General features: G+C 33.8%; 1 protein-coding gene across 1 annotated transcript in view; it reads left to right on the forward strand.

Moving 5' to 3' along the window:
• Window positions 1-15,448, forward strand: part of MIPOL1 (mirror-image polydactyly 1) — a 344,977-nt gene that overhangs the window by 55,534 nt on the left and 273,995 nt on the right. The window contains exon 3 of the mRNA XM_054716560.1: window positions 490-568. Coding sequence (XP_054572535.1) covers window positions 490-568 — 79 coding nt within the window. The remainder of the gene's footprint in view (window positions 1-489; window positions 569-15,448) is intronic.

Here is a 15,448-nt window from a genome sequence, read left to right on the forward strand (position 1 = left end):
AATACGAATAATTCCACAAATTAATGATAGTCTTTACGTTTTTTTTTTTTTAAATTGGAAAAGCGTTTTTAAATGACTTTTACAGGTAGAACATATTTTATATGAAAATATATATTGTAAATTCAAATAAAAATTTGAAATTTTTGGTATAAAGTTTATGACAAATAGACTAGAAATTTTATTCTTGTTAAATAGTTGAAGTTATAATTGGAAAAGACTAAATAAATTAAATGATTCTCTAACCAAAGGAGCAAGAATATCTAGAAGCTTAACCTGAACTGTATTTACTAAAATATAAGTGTAAAGGAAAGAACCTGTTTCTGAGAAAAATGATTTAATTTCATCTGTTGAATGCACAGTTAATTGTCCCATTACAAATGTTTTAGAAAATCATTTATCCTGTAAATTCTCTGTTAAACAAAGGTAAGGCTTAAGTGTGTTCTGATATATTGTTTTAAGTTTATTTATCTAGAGATGGCTTTATTTTAGCTTCAAATCCTGGAGCAAAAACCAGAGACATTGCCAGAGCAAACAAGAACAGAAGTACAAATGGAGGACTGGTCAAAAGGTAAGGACTTTTAAGGTATTAATACCAAACCCCAGGTGTTGTGCTAGTTCAAGGCACTGAATGAAGTGTGTTTGTTTTAACCTGTTAGACAGAGGCAGACAAGTACACACACACACATGCACCCCCCCACACAAAGGAGCAGGCACCCATAAAGAGACCCACATACTGCAAAAGGGACACAAAGACTGACACACAAAGACAGGCACATGCAGAGAAAGAGACACACACAGAGGAGGAGCTATTGAGAGAAAAAGAGGGGCCAGGCACAAGGGAGAGAAAGAAAAATAGACACACAAGTCATGAAGACTGAGAGAATAGCTGGGAGAGGGATGCATAAAGAGAGGGACACTCAAAGAAAGAAACACAAGCAGAAAGAGATGCATAACAGTAAGGGAGATCCTATACTCAAGTAGCGAGACACAGAGAAAGACACGTGTATAGATGTACATATGAAGACATAGGCACGCCTGGACTCCGAGCAATCAAAGTAAGAGAAACACAGTGAGAGAGAGATAGAGACATAAAATGAGAGAGAGAGAGAAAAAGAGAGAGAGAGAGAGAGAGAGAGAGAGAGAGAGAGAGAGAGAGAGAGAGAGAGAGAAGACACAGAGAAGACACTGAGATGGATAGAGGCATAGGCATACACACAGATACACCCACAGAGAGAGGGTGTCAGAGGGGGCCAGAGAGAGTCAGAGCAACAAAGATGTGCAGATGGAGACAGAGAAAGACACTCCAAGACAGAGACAGGAGAGAGAGAAAGATGCACACGTATGTACAAGCAGAGGGACAGAACAGTCAGGACCGAAACACAATTTGAAAGACATACTGAGAGATGGCCTATAGGGAGAGATAAAGAGATAAAAAGGGCACATCTGACTATCAATAGAGCCATAAAGAGGGAGGTTTTAAAAAAACGTTAGATTTTTAATTGAAGTCTCTTACAGTAAAATGTTGCAAATCTGGAATCCTTGGGAAATGGACTATTATGACTATAGTATCACATATAATTGAAAGCTTAAATATTATGTCCATCATTTTTATTTTCTTTAACAATTTTGTAATTTAAAAATAGGGTTATTACCAACACAGTACACATCTCTCTCTCTTTTTGGGATTCCACTTCCCCAACAGGGCTCCTTTTTCACCATGTGTCAACTTACCTTTTTCAGAAGGTTAAAGGCCATTTAGGGCGATTGTTCTATCATCGTTTTACTAAATAAGTTAATAGCTACACAGTTATTTTCAGGAATAGAATGGTCTGTGCTTTCTGAGTATCCCTTTTCCTGACTTCTGCATTTGTTTTTGACTTACATACTGTTATAAATTTTCCTCTTGTTTCTGCCTACCATTAGCAACTTTTCTCTTATTTGTGATTTTAGGCTGCTTGTTAAGAGTTTAGAATCCAAATAACTGAATTGTGCATAAAGTCATATCAAATAGGATAGTTAAAGGTTTTCAATATAAAGTTTAAATGTTTTAGTGTATGAACTTTGTGACAATTTTGATCTACTCTTTTTATGTAAGTTTGTGTTAACGACACATAGCTCTGGACCTGGAAACTAATGTTTTATAGCTGTTTTTATTCATTTATGCAAATAAACAAGCAAACAGCCTTCTTTTAAAGAGCTCAAAGCAGTTTTACTCGATTTATGTACAAAATAAGAAAAGAGGAAGTAAATCATGATGCCCCTGTTACTTATGTTTCCCATTCAGAGGTCACATTTCTGTGACAAGTATGTTGTGTAAATTATAGACAAACAAATCTTTAAGCCAAAGGAATTATATTTAATATACCTAAAGAGCTGGACGCTATGGAGGAAATTCCTCTCATAAATGTGGAATGGCCAGAGTGGCTCAGTGGTTGCATCGACCTATGAACCAGGGCACATGCCCAGGTTGCGGGCTCGATCCCCGGTGTGGGGCGTGCAGGAGGCAGACAATCAATGATTCTCTCTCATCATTGATGTTTCTATCTCTCTATCCCACTCCCTTCCTCTCTGAAATCAATAATAATAAATGTGGAACAAGCAGGAAAGATGCAGAGGAATGGAGCTGCTGAAGTTCTAGGATGCTCATGAAAAGGAAGGTTTTAGGGCTAAAGACATGGCTGCATAGTTTGCAGGAAACAGACTACAATAGTTGTGACTAAAACAGTATTAAGAAAATTTGCATTTTTACAGGCATGCTTTTGACATTGGAAATAGGAATTAGACAATTATATATTTTATAAAGGGCCTATTAATGAAACATTATTAAGAAATAAAATTAAACAGGTAAATATAATATATTTTGAGTTTAGTGATAACTGATATATTTAAACCAGTGAAGTCTACATAGTCATTTCTTTGATATCATGGTTCATGGGATTTATCATAAAGCATAGATTACTTCAAAACTCTCCTACACAAATGTTCATAGTGTACTCTCATAAATACTAGTAGTTATTTCATTTAATGTTATTTTACTTATTTTTTTAAATTGAGCTAATTAACAACTTGAATTATGCAAATTTACTTTTGTGTCATTTTACAGATTCATTATGAGAAGTGCTAAAGTGGTTACTCTTTTCCTAGCTTTATTGCAGAAACATTGCTGAATATTTAAGTCAAAGAATGTATGAAATATACAATATTAATAGATATAACTATTTACATTTTTCTTTGTCATTATAGGTAGTTTGGAAAATGTAAAGCTAAGGTTGGTAGGTGGAAGGGGTGATGACATCTACAAAATGTGCCCAGGTTTCTTTAAGTAGTTTAAAAGATCAAACCTGAATGAAAGAAATTTTCAGCTGATGGAAGCAATACGTGAGGGAATAAATGTGTGTTGCCCAGTGAGCATTAGTAACATCTTCCGGCTTCTTAAGAAGTAAATGGTGTTTTACCCTTTCACAAAAACTTTTTTTTTTTTTCCAAGATTCCTTTTTTTTTTTTTTTTTTTGCTTTTTAAGAAAACACACACACACACATCATAATCAAAGTATGTATGTAAAGTCAGCCTTCAGAAAGAATGATTTGTTATGTCATTGGTTAACTCTTTTTAGCATTTACTTATTATTTACTTAACTATATAAGGAAAAAGACATGGTGTCAAAATCTCCTATGAGTAATTAATTGGAAAAGTATAAAAAATTTCTGGATATTTTTTATACTCAATTTTGGTGGTTTTTATTAAATTAGCAGAAACATAATTTAGTTGTTTTGTAATACACAGCAGTCCATTGGAAATAGCTTTCATATTATTTATGAATAAGTGTGTGTCATATCTATACATACCTACACTAATATAGGTAAAAATGAGGTCTGGGTGCCTGTTAAATTTAGAATATTGTAAAACATATTTAAGTTTAGAACCTTTAGGGGTCAGTGTTCCCTAAGAAAGATTAAAAAAGATTACTGTGCCTACTCAAATATTAAGACTGCTCTATTTTAAATATTTCTTACCAATTGATGGTAAGAATCACAGAGCTTGAGGAAGCTTTAGACAAACACCTTTCAATGTTATGGTTTCTTCAATATTATTTTCAGTTTTATTATTTTCGGAAATTATATTTAATGTATATTTATGTACAAAGTGGTTTTTTTTCATTTAGGTTTTATCTCAATTTAAATGTGAATTGTTTTAAAACTATTTTTTGTTAAGCTTAAAAAGTAAGCATGATTCTAAATCATGAAACTCATCTGAAATTTGAGATGAAAAACTACTTCTAGAACTGCTTATATTAATTGAATCTTTACATGTAGTTTATTGGAGGCTAGCAAATATTTTAAAAATCTTTTGCTGAATTTCAGTGAAAAGCAAACGTCCTCTTTATTTTTGAATTGAATTAGCTATTACCTCTTGTAGCCATGATTCTTACGGTTTTTCTAGCAAACCTAGCAAAAGCTAACTTGTAAGTGGTTTATTAGTTTCTAGTCAGAATACTACTTACTTTTGTTTGGCATTTGGAACCTGTGTGCCACCATCAATCTCTCTTATTATTGGTTCATTTATCTTTCTGTCTTTTCACAAAGTATATATTCTTTTTACCTTCTGTCCATCTGTTGTTCTGTAATTGAATTATACCTAAAACTATTGCATGACTTGCAAGCATTTTATAAAAGTAGACATCTATAGAAAAACATCTAGGATGTGTCTTTGATCATTGTAACTAAAATATGATTGTAGAATCTCATATCATTTAAAGAAATTATTTTCTTTTTAAGCAGAGGGGAAAGAAATGGCAAGTTGCATAGATGGACTTCCATTTCTACCAACAAAGTTGTTGGTAGAAAAAAATGATTTCCTAAGCATCGAGAAATTCAAGGTTTCGAAAATACCTAGATAATTAATCATTTTGTGTTAAATAATAGGACTTGAATTGTATTTAATAATTGGCTTTCTAGTAAGTAATGGTGTATTTTCCTTAAATGAGTAATGTAATTTGCTTTTGGTTGTTTTAAAGTAGAAGGTAAATTACCACTGGAGAACCAATGCATTTAATAATTTCACTAAAAAGTTATAGAAGAAAGAACGCAGGTTTGGAGCTAGATAGACCCGTGTTTCAATTTTGTTAATACTTCACTTCTTATGTTAGTTACCTGGACTTGGGTGCAAGTTTCATAATTATTTTGAAGCCTGAGTTTTCTTTTTTATGGAAGAGGAGATAATCCCTTTAGGACTGTTTTTGAAAGTTAGGGATTGTGTATGAAAGTCCTACTACAATACCTGAAACAGGAAATGAGTTTATTTAATATGTATTTTATATACCAGAGTGATTATTTTTAGTAGTGTGGTGGTGATAATGATTTTTTTACAGATGGAAATAAAAAGATTGTTGACATATTTTACAGGGTCTAAATAAATGGTGGTGGTGGTTGTCATTGTATGCCATTCAGTTGTGAAAGTAGGTATATAAAAAATATCTGAAGGTATTAGGAAACAAATAACAATTTGAAATTATTAATTTTATAAGAAACTTCAAAAATGATGTTCATACAATATTATTAGAAACTTGATTTTTTTCAAAGTAGTATAGCTTATATTTAGTATACTTATATTTGATAAAATAGAATATAAAGTCAATAATATTCACTTAGGGTAAACCTAATTTTGTCCGTATTGAAATCCCAGTTGCGATAAAAATCTTCAGACTGTTGGCATCATACAATGTGCTTTTTCCTTTTAGCAAGTATGAATTTAAGAATGCGTTTTTTATTTTTCATATTCCATAGAGTGGTTAAAGAAGACATTTCTGAGGAAAGATTAAATTTATTATTCATCTCCATAGTACCTAACTTAATAGAACGCTGGTAGCTTCTTACACATGACCATCTAGAATTTTTGAGAGAGTGGTTTTAGGATTACTGGCAGCTGGCCCGCAAGGATTGATTTATTTTCAGAGGAAATGCCAAGGCAACTCTTAAGCACGTGATTGAGGATATACTATTCTATTTTAAAAATTACCTGCTTTTAAATAAGTGTTAAAGTAAGTGGGATTCTGGTGTTTTTATTTTTAAGCTTGATATGAATGCTTCTGTTACTACTCTTGGCCTTGGTAGGAAAGAGGAATGAAAACAAAAAATTTTACACGGGCAATTTCGTTTTCTAAAAGGTTATAAAGTTTGTTATGTACTGTATTTTGAAATTCATCTATTTCTGATACAAATAATTCACATTTGTTAATTTATGCCAAAATTATGCATTTTTGCAGTTCTTTAAATAGACTTTACTTGTAGAGCAGTTTTAGGTTCACAGCAAAATTAAGCGAAAAGTACAGCGCTCCCATTATACAGGGTACTCCCTAACCCTACACAACCTCCCCGCTATCAGCATCCGCCCTACAGTGGGACATTTGCTCCATTTGATGAACCTACCCATAAATTCTTAACAATGGAATAGTTTGTGAGATGATAGGAATCTTTGTCTTTTTACTAAATTTAGAGTGTTTTAAATTAGATTAATCTTGTACTCTTGGAATTCTTACTATACCTTTGGTGCTTCATTTTATAAAAATAATAATCACTAAGGAGAATAAGCATGAAAATGGTAAATTTCTTTTTTGAATAGGACCACTTCTCCCCCATTTTGATATATTTATATGATCTTCTCTTTGTACAACTTGTGACTATTTCTTTTATTTACAGAAATCCAATTCTACTTTTATTATCCAAGCTCTTTTAAATTTATTTGTGGCCATGAAAATATGAATGTTTTTTTGAAATAGAAAAACGACTAGAATTATTTAAAGTGTTTGCTTTGTTTTAGATTCTGATAAACCTGCTCATTCATTTCTAGTTATGGCTCTTTCATGCCAGAGCACTTCCTGGAACACATATTTGTAATACAAATCTTAATATATTAAATTTTTAATTTTCTAGAAGTTAGAATTTCAGTCTGTCATATTTAAGATGATCGTTGTGCTCTCCATAGTGACTATATTTGTCACTTTTAGTATGATTACTATAAAGTCCTGAGAGTACATTGGCATTTTGTTGATTTTACAGATCTGAATCAATATACATTGGTGTATAAACCAAATTAATGCCATTTACACAGTTGTCCAGGTTGACTGGCTGTGGAGTAGGACTGATGTGACTACATTTACTGCATTTATTCACTACTTTTGGTTATAAATAAATTTGATAATTGAATAAAACACTTTTGGGGAGTTACCAAATACTCCAATTGTGTGTGTGTGTGTGTGTGTGTGTGTACATGTGCACACATGAGTCAAAACTTGCCGGTAGGACATTTTTAAATTCATTTTGGAGAAGTTTGAGGTAGAATTTTTCTTTGTTTTGTTTTTCATGCTTTTGTTTCTTTTTGAGGAATATGAAAAAGCAAACAGAACAATTCAGACTACATTATTTTGAAATTGGTTGCATAGATTATTTCATAGTCTAAATGAAATATTCTAATCTATAGCTTTTGGGTAAAATTGATAATCCTTTGATAAATGATAAAGCTGTGCTGACGATGTATGGTAAAAAGTAATTATTTTACAAAATTTTATTTTTACTTTAATTTTTATTTTTTAAGTGATTCTAGCCTTCACATATCAAACCTTGTTGGTACTTTAAATTCAGGATGCTAGTAGGTAAAAAGTTAAAAGTAATCAGTTAATATTGATAAAATTATTCTTGTAGAGTTGGTGAATATGTTAGCTTTTGCAAATTTAATATTTTTTAAATTAAAAACTAAATTCACCTCCTTAATCATTTCACTGGCTATTCCTGAGATAATTTGATGTATTCTAAGGCATAATAATATTTATTGATTTTGAGCATTTTTAATATAGAAATATAATCAAAGTTAAGAACAAGATATCCTTATTTCCTTCTTCAATTAATGTCTTATTTTTTTTCTATTTTCCCCCCAGTGTTCAAGAATTTCAGACTAATATTGAATCCTAACAAATTGGGATAGGTAGGGTTTATTCAGCATTAGTTTACTTGAACCAACACATGTTTTGGAGGAAATATGATAGGAAATAGAACAAATACGAAGTTCTTAAGAATTTAGGCTCTTATATAAATTCTAACATTTGGGTATGGAGTATAGAGTATACTCTATCCTTTTCCCAGATTAATGTAAAGAATTTTCAGTTTAAATAAATTTTTATTTTAAGTAGATTAGATGGTTTTTGAATCTTTATTAAAAAAACAGATGGTATAAAAATTTGGAGTCACTGAAACTTTTTACTTAACTGCTTGTAAGAGTTTAAAGTTAAAAAAATAATGATTTCAATTCAACAGATATGATTGTTTCCTTTCAGAAACATTCATTGCCCATATTTTATAATCAACCAGTATGGAGTTTAAGACCAGAACAGGCTGTATTAGTCCAGGTAAGAAGAGTGAAGACAAAACAAAAATATCCATTAAAAAGCCGTCCTTGGTCTCCTGAGGACTTAGTAGAGACCAGCATCAGAGACTTCCTCTGCATTTGTATAGGTCATTTGCTCTCTAAGATGTTCTATATTGCTCCTTTATTACCTTTTTCTTTTTTAAAAGTCTCTGCCCCTCTGTGAAGTCATTTGAAATAAACACATTATTTAAAAATTCAAATTTACTTTTCTCAGGCCTTTTTTTTTTGTCTCAGGTATTTAATGCTTTTCTAAAAAAAGTGAAACTTTAAGAAGGAGGTGATGATGCTATAGCCTGTAACTGACTAATATGACACTAGTATAGTAGACGCACTTGATCAATGAAATGGGAATCTATACCTTTTATGCTTCTGTTTTGTTTTGTGTGTGTTTTTTCTGGAGAAACAAATGGTAAATTTGAATAAAACGTATATCATTTGCATAGAAAGTCAGGTAATGATGCCATATAGAGTATAATGATTTCCTAAAATCTTGTACTTAAAGTAACTGAATTACAATGAGAGATAAACAGAATATTTACCCATCCCTTATGAGCTGCTGCTGATATGTAAATTTATTCTTCTACTTTGCACAAATATACTTTTGAGCTACTGCTTAAACACTTTGATGTTCTTAGTCAAACAGTTTTAATGATGCCTCCAATATTGTGAAAGTGTGACATTTGATGAATGTCTCATATAGTTTTGATATTTGGGCACATGTCAACAAAAAAAATGAACATTGGTTTGTCATGCAACACCTAGATAATTTATAATTTTACTGTTTATATTCATCTTGACATTTTTTATCTGCCAAAGGCAGGTTTCATTTGGAATCTTAATCTGAGATTTATTTGGTGGATCTGGAAATCATAGCTAGGGTTCCCACAGGAAATGGTCCATCTACCAACAGATTAAATGGCAGTCCCGCAGTTGTTAGGGGAGCTCTGCATTTAACACACATGCATACTCATTCAGGCTGCACTGTGGAGAAAAATTAAAGTAGTAACCCAGGTTTAGGAACAATGTAGCTAAAAAGTCCCATATTTGCTGAATGACAAAGGGTTATATAGCAGCATTTCATTTTATTATTCGTGCTTGCATTTCTTGTTTGCTCTGTTGAGTCTGCTGACGAATACTAATAAATGCCTGCAACAATCCAGACGAGAGATGCCTGGCAACAAAGCTATGCGGTGGACCTCCCTGATCTTCTCCAGTTCACAACCTGACCTTTTGAAAAATTGGCTGGGCTAAGCTGCAGAATTTGGGTGTAATGGTTATTGTTAACTCCAGCTTTAGGATTTATTAATTTGTGTGATCAAGACTTACCTATACTTCAAAGTTTCAAAAGACCAAACACAATCATCCATCCATTAGAATTAACATTGTGTTTCAGTGCTTTCCACTTAATATCTGACTGGTGATTCTTCTGTTTTGTTTTCCAAACCTAAAAATACTCCTAAGTAAAATGAAAGGCACATATAAAGAAAACCTTTTTTTCTCTCTTTATACTTGTTATTGAAAAGTTGCCTTCTATAAATGATCTATGAAATTGTTGAATATATGGACAATCAGTATGTATTCATACTTAAAATATATATAATTATGAAATCTATTTTACTTGAAGGTGTAGAAATTTAAGATTTACCTAAGTCATTTACATTTTAATTGCTTTATACAAAGTATTATTATAATAAGAAAAACTGAGCAAGGTTAGGAATATACAGTGAGTAGCCAAATGGTTCATATCACTGGAGGACAAAAAGAATAAAGATAGGATAGTTTTCACAATCATTTCAGACTAAGTAATATTTATAATGGTTTAAATAGGGTAATAAAAGTTTTACAAAGCTTTATTTTATGTGATATGTTCATAAGTTAATTAGGTAGCCTAAGCTTTAGGAGATTATACTATTATACTTTGTTCACAGCCTTCTAGTATAAGAAACGATGTTAGAATTTAAAAGCTGAAACCTTATGATAGAACGTAGTTTTTATACAGAATTCTTACCTTTTTACCCTATAGAATGAACATTGATGTATTCATGACTATTTGAGACTTACGGAAACAAACAAACACTTTAAAAAATTTGGTACAGTTTCACCATTTTAAATAGCTTTCGTATAATAAAATAAGTAACAAAATTTCAGTAATTTCCATGACTATGCAGTGGAGAAGTTGTAACATGATATACGAAGTCATTGAATTGTCTTAAAGATGAAATAACTCATCACCACTTCATTTTGACATGTTTATCTAGATATATAACTATGTATAGGAATGTAAAGGATGTAGTTTATTTTGAATGTCTAACCCTCATATCCAAGTGGTTAAATTATGTCATATTGACAGATTTCACGATTTTTTAGCTTTATAAACATTTATAAAACCTTCAGTATCTTACAGCTACATCCAGCCCTTCCCACATGTTTTTTACTTCCTCTCTCTCTTTACACACACACACACACACACACACACACACACACACATACACACCTTATTAGAACTATATAAGACTCTGTATTTCTGCTCTCCAACATGGTAGCCAATGGCTACATGTAGCTTTGAGTACTTGAAATGTGGGCAGTGAGTATGCAAACTTACAATGGAAGTTATAGTTCTTTTTCTTCTTCTTCTTCTTATGGCTGGTCAAGCCAAAAACAAAACAAAACAAACTAAACAAACAAACAAACAAACAAAAAAACCCTGAGAGAATATACAGAATACACAGTATCTAAGTAGCAAGTTTGCATTTTTTTAAGTCAAAGATCCAAAAGTTACCAAATTTCCTGTGACTCCCAAATTAGAATCTGTGAGTGATAAGCACCTGTGACCTACTAACCATGATTGTTATTACAGCTAATATAACGTGCCATTGTAGTGAGTGCTAAAATTATGTTACAGAACATGCCATTTGCATTTCTTATTTTCTGAAATGGATTGAATTTACAGAATTATACTATTAATTTTATTTGTGTGGAATTGAATTTTCTTTCAGGATCTTTTGTCAAGATTTCTAAAATTTGAGGTCCTATTATTTCTGTAATTAATTTGTTTTATAATCTGATACAAACTTTATTAAACCATTAGTTATTAATTACAAGTGTTAACCACATTAAGTATTTCTATTATGTTTCTCTCATTGAATAAGGTAGCTTTTTATTTTCCAGGTCCATGTCTTCTTATTTTTTTAATAAGAATTTTTCTTATATGTTATTTATTTTTATTATATTTTAATAAGTAAATATTTTTCTTTCAGCAAAACAAATTTTCACAGATAATAATAGCTAATATTTATCGAGTGTGAATTTTGTGCTGACACTTTTCTAAGAGATTATATAATTTAAATAATTTTATTCTCAAAATTTTTTGAAGTGGTTGCTATTATTATGTACTTTTCATTGATAAGAAGTTGGTGAGAGGTTAAGTAATTTGCTGAAAGTCATACAGTTGTGTGGTAGAGCCAACGTTAAAACCCTGAAGCCCATCTTAAGAGCGCATGCACTGATTCTGCTTGGCAGATCTAAATGCACCGGTGTTCTAGTTGGAAGGTCTGCACTTTTCTCTTGTACACACATCTATTAGGTAGGACACTGTGATGTGGAAGAAGTTTCTGATGTCTTTTTCTTTTATGTTTGGGGGAAAAACCATAGATGCAAATATGTGAAAAAACCTCCCTTCCCTCCCCCACAAAAGGAAACATAGTCAGAAATAATTTAGTAGAGGAAATAAGCAGTATCTGTATACACATAAAACTCTAGGAATTGGTAGAAGTTATTGGGAGCCACTAACTGATACTGTTACTCTGATTTTGTTGAAACTAATACTCATTTAGAAAAATCTTTAACTGTTGAGAAAAAGATAACATCTTTTGTTTAAAATGTGGGGTTACTGTAGTAATCCTATTATCACATCAAATTTATACCTACTTAATAGTAAAAAATATTTTATATCATTTTGATCTTACATAATGTGGTGATAGACAATATATAAAAGAAACAATAAACATGAGGTTTTTATTCTTTTAATACTTATGAAATCAGATGCTACAGTATAAGTAATAACCTTTCAGAGGAAAAAAAAAAAGAGTTAAGGAAGTGGTGACCAGTTGTGTTAGCAAGTGTCAGAAAGCACATTAACAAATTACCTCCGTTATAGTTCATTTTAGATACAAATTTCCCTGATAGCACCAACATCTGAAGGAGCAGGATATCTATGTATTTGAATGTACTTGCCCATAGTACCTCTTTGACCCTTTCTTTTTTTGCCAGTGAGCTCTCAAGGTAGCTGCGATGTCGCTGTGCTGAGAAACCCCAGTAGATCCTTAGAGACAATTCTAACTCAACCACCCTGAAGAAACAGCTCAGTAAACAGCATTGACCCCCCAAGGGACCATCAAATCCGTTTACACAGATACCAGTTGTCACAAACTATTTACAAAGCCAGACAGAACAGAATTTCCCAGCCTCTAAGAATCCCTATTTGATTCTAGCCGCCTCCTCACTTCTGTATAGTAGTTGTGAAATAAGTTACCTTTGGCCATGAGTCATGATTTCTTGTGTAGCATCAATTCAGCTGAGTATATTAAACATTGACTAATGTATTATTGTCTGGAGACTTGAACTCAAAGGGGGTTCTAAAGCTTTCGTTCCTAAAATGGGAAATAGTGTAATGCTGTTAATTTTCTGGACTTAGGAATTGAGAATTTAATAACAAGGTTACCATTAAGACAGTTGGCAATACTAGTATCTCTAGAAGTAAAGAGAGAATTTGTTATATTGTGAAAATGATCCATTGGAAACATCATGAAAGTCACTAAAGAGATACAGGATTTTCAAAGCAGCCCGCCTAGGCACATTAAGTATTAAGTATTAAGATTCCAAAAAATATCTTCACTAAATCCGCCCATTTTGACCAAGTGAATATCTCTAGCAAAAGCTGTAAGTGCCATGTGAGGAATATCTAGTAGTAATCTTCCATAACATCATTTTCAAATGGTTACAGGATACTAGTAAGTTTATATGGCAGTGGCAGCATTAGATAGTAATAGCAAAAATTGGGGAATGTATTTGAAGTAATCAAATTCTTACATCCAAATAATACAGTGTGCCCATAGAAGAGCAAATAAATAAAGGGACTGATAGTCGTCATGAAAATATTTCCAGTTGTTTAACTCTAAGGAAAGAAAGACCTCAGAGGCTTATGAATTATGAAGAAGAGATTGATAATTTATTCTCTAAGTCCATTTGGAGAAATAAATTTGAAGAGTAATAGTCTTAATGGTGAAATAATTAACAACAACATTGATTAAACACTGAAGCAAATTACTAAAGGAGGTTATAGAGTTTCCATTTTAAAACGTGTGGGAGAGAAGAATCAATAGTCTTAGCTTTAAGCATTCGTCTGCCTGCATATGAGAGTTTTAATCAAAATGAAAGTGTTCATTTAAACATTTATCTAATTGACTGGTTTGTAAAACAGAGCCATAACTTCACTTTTTGTTGTATTTTATTGATTTATATTTCCATATGTAATGCCTTTTCAGGTGATGGGCGATACCAACAGCTCAACTAAAACTTTTAAAAATATATATTTTTATTAATTTCAGAGAGGAAGGGAGAGGGAGAGAGAGATAAAAACATCAATGATGACAGAGTCATTGATCAGCTGCCTCCTGGATGCCCCACACTGGGGGATGGAGCCTGCAACCTGGACATGTGCCCTGACCTGGAATTGAACCCTTACCGCCTGGTTCATAGGTCAGCACTCAACCACTGAGCCACGCCCGCCGGGCTCAACTAAAACTTGAATAGCTTCATCCCATTATCATCTTACCTTATAATAGACAAATATGCAAATTGACTGCACCTTCGCTACGCCCAAGCCACCCCCACCAGCCACGCCCACCAGGAAACTGTTGCAGGGATGTTGGGGTGTGGCGGAGCCCAAGGCTTTCCCGGCCTTGGGCACCAGCCACCAGCAGGGAGCCTGCACGGATCGCAGGCAACGACCAGGGGGTCGGCTCCTAAGATCCGTAGCAGGGACGCTGGGTGCACCGAGCCCACGGCTGGAAAAGCCTCAGGCAGAGGCTTTCCCGGCCTTGGGCACCAGCGGGGAGCCTGCACGGATCGCAGGAAACCACTGGGGGTCGGCTCCTACGATCCTTAGCAGGGATGTTGGGTGCGTCCGAGCCCAAGGCCACCGCCCGGGGCCAAGCCCCGACCCTGAAAGAAGGCAGAAGGCGGTGGCCACAGCCAAGGCCTGGGTCCCCGGTCCCGGCAGAAAACTGGTGCAGGCAGCCAGGTGAATGAAGGTCTATTGCACGAATCTTCATGCAAACGGGCTACTAGTACCTAATAAAATGGTAATATGCAAATTACCATCACTCCGCTACGCCCACGATTGGGCCGGCTGGAGGCGCGGGGGGCGGGACTCAGGGTGGCCGATTGCGTGGCTGCTGGCACCAGTTTTCCGCCAGCAGCAGTTTTCCTCTGGCCACCCGCCCGATCGGAGCACCTCCTGATCGGAGTTCCTCTTGGGGTGGCCGATCGTGCTGGCAGGAGGCGCTCTGATCGGCGGGGGGCCAGAGGAAAACAGCTGCTGGCGGATAACTGATGCCGGCAGCCAGGTGAAGGAAAAGTCTATTGCACGAAACTTCGTGCAACGGGCTTCTAGTCACTTCATAAAGACCTTTATCCTGGGTTGGAGAGTTCAGGAAAAATAATTGAAGATTGAATTAGAGTCTCTAAGTGCTATTTTTTTCTCTTGGTTGGAGAAGGTACTAACTCAGAAATTGAATTTCAGTTGGGCTTGGAATAAGGTGATGAAAATTTGGCAAGGTGCAACAGGAGAGAGTAGTGTCTTAAAATCTGACTTGAAAAGTCAAAGTGCAACTTACTCTCAAATGTTTCAGAAAAATTATAAATGTGTAGGTAGGCAGATAGATACAGAGAGAACGGATAATAAAGCAAGTATAGGAAAATGTTAACATTTGGGGAATATGGATGAAGGGTATACAGAAATTATTTGTA

Source organism: Eptesicus fuscus, chromosome 5 (genome assembly GCF_027574615.1).
Source record: "Eptesicus fuscus isolate TK198812 chromosome 5, DD_ASM_mEF_20220401, whole genome shotgun sequence".
Classification (NCBI taxonomy): domain Eukaryota; kingdom Metazoa; phylum Chordata; class Mammalia; order Chiroptera; family Vespertilionidae; genus Eptesicus; species Eptesicus fuscus.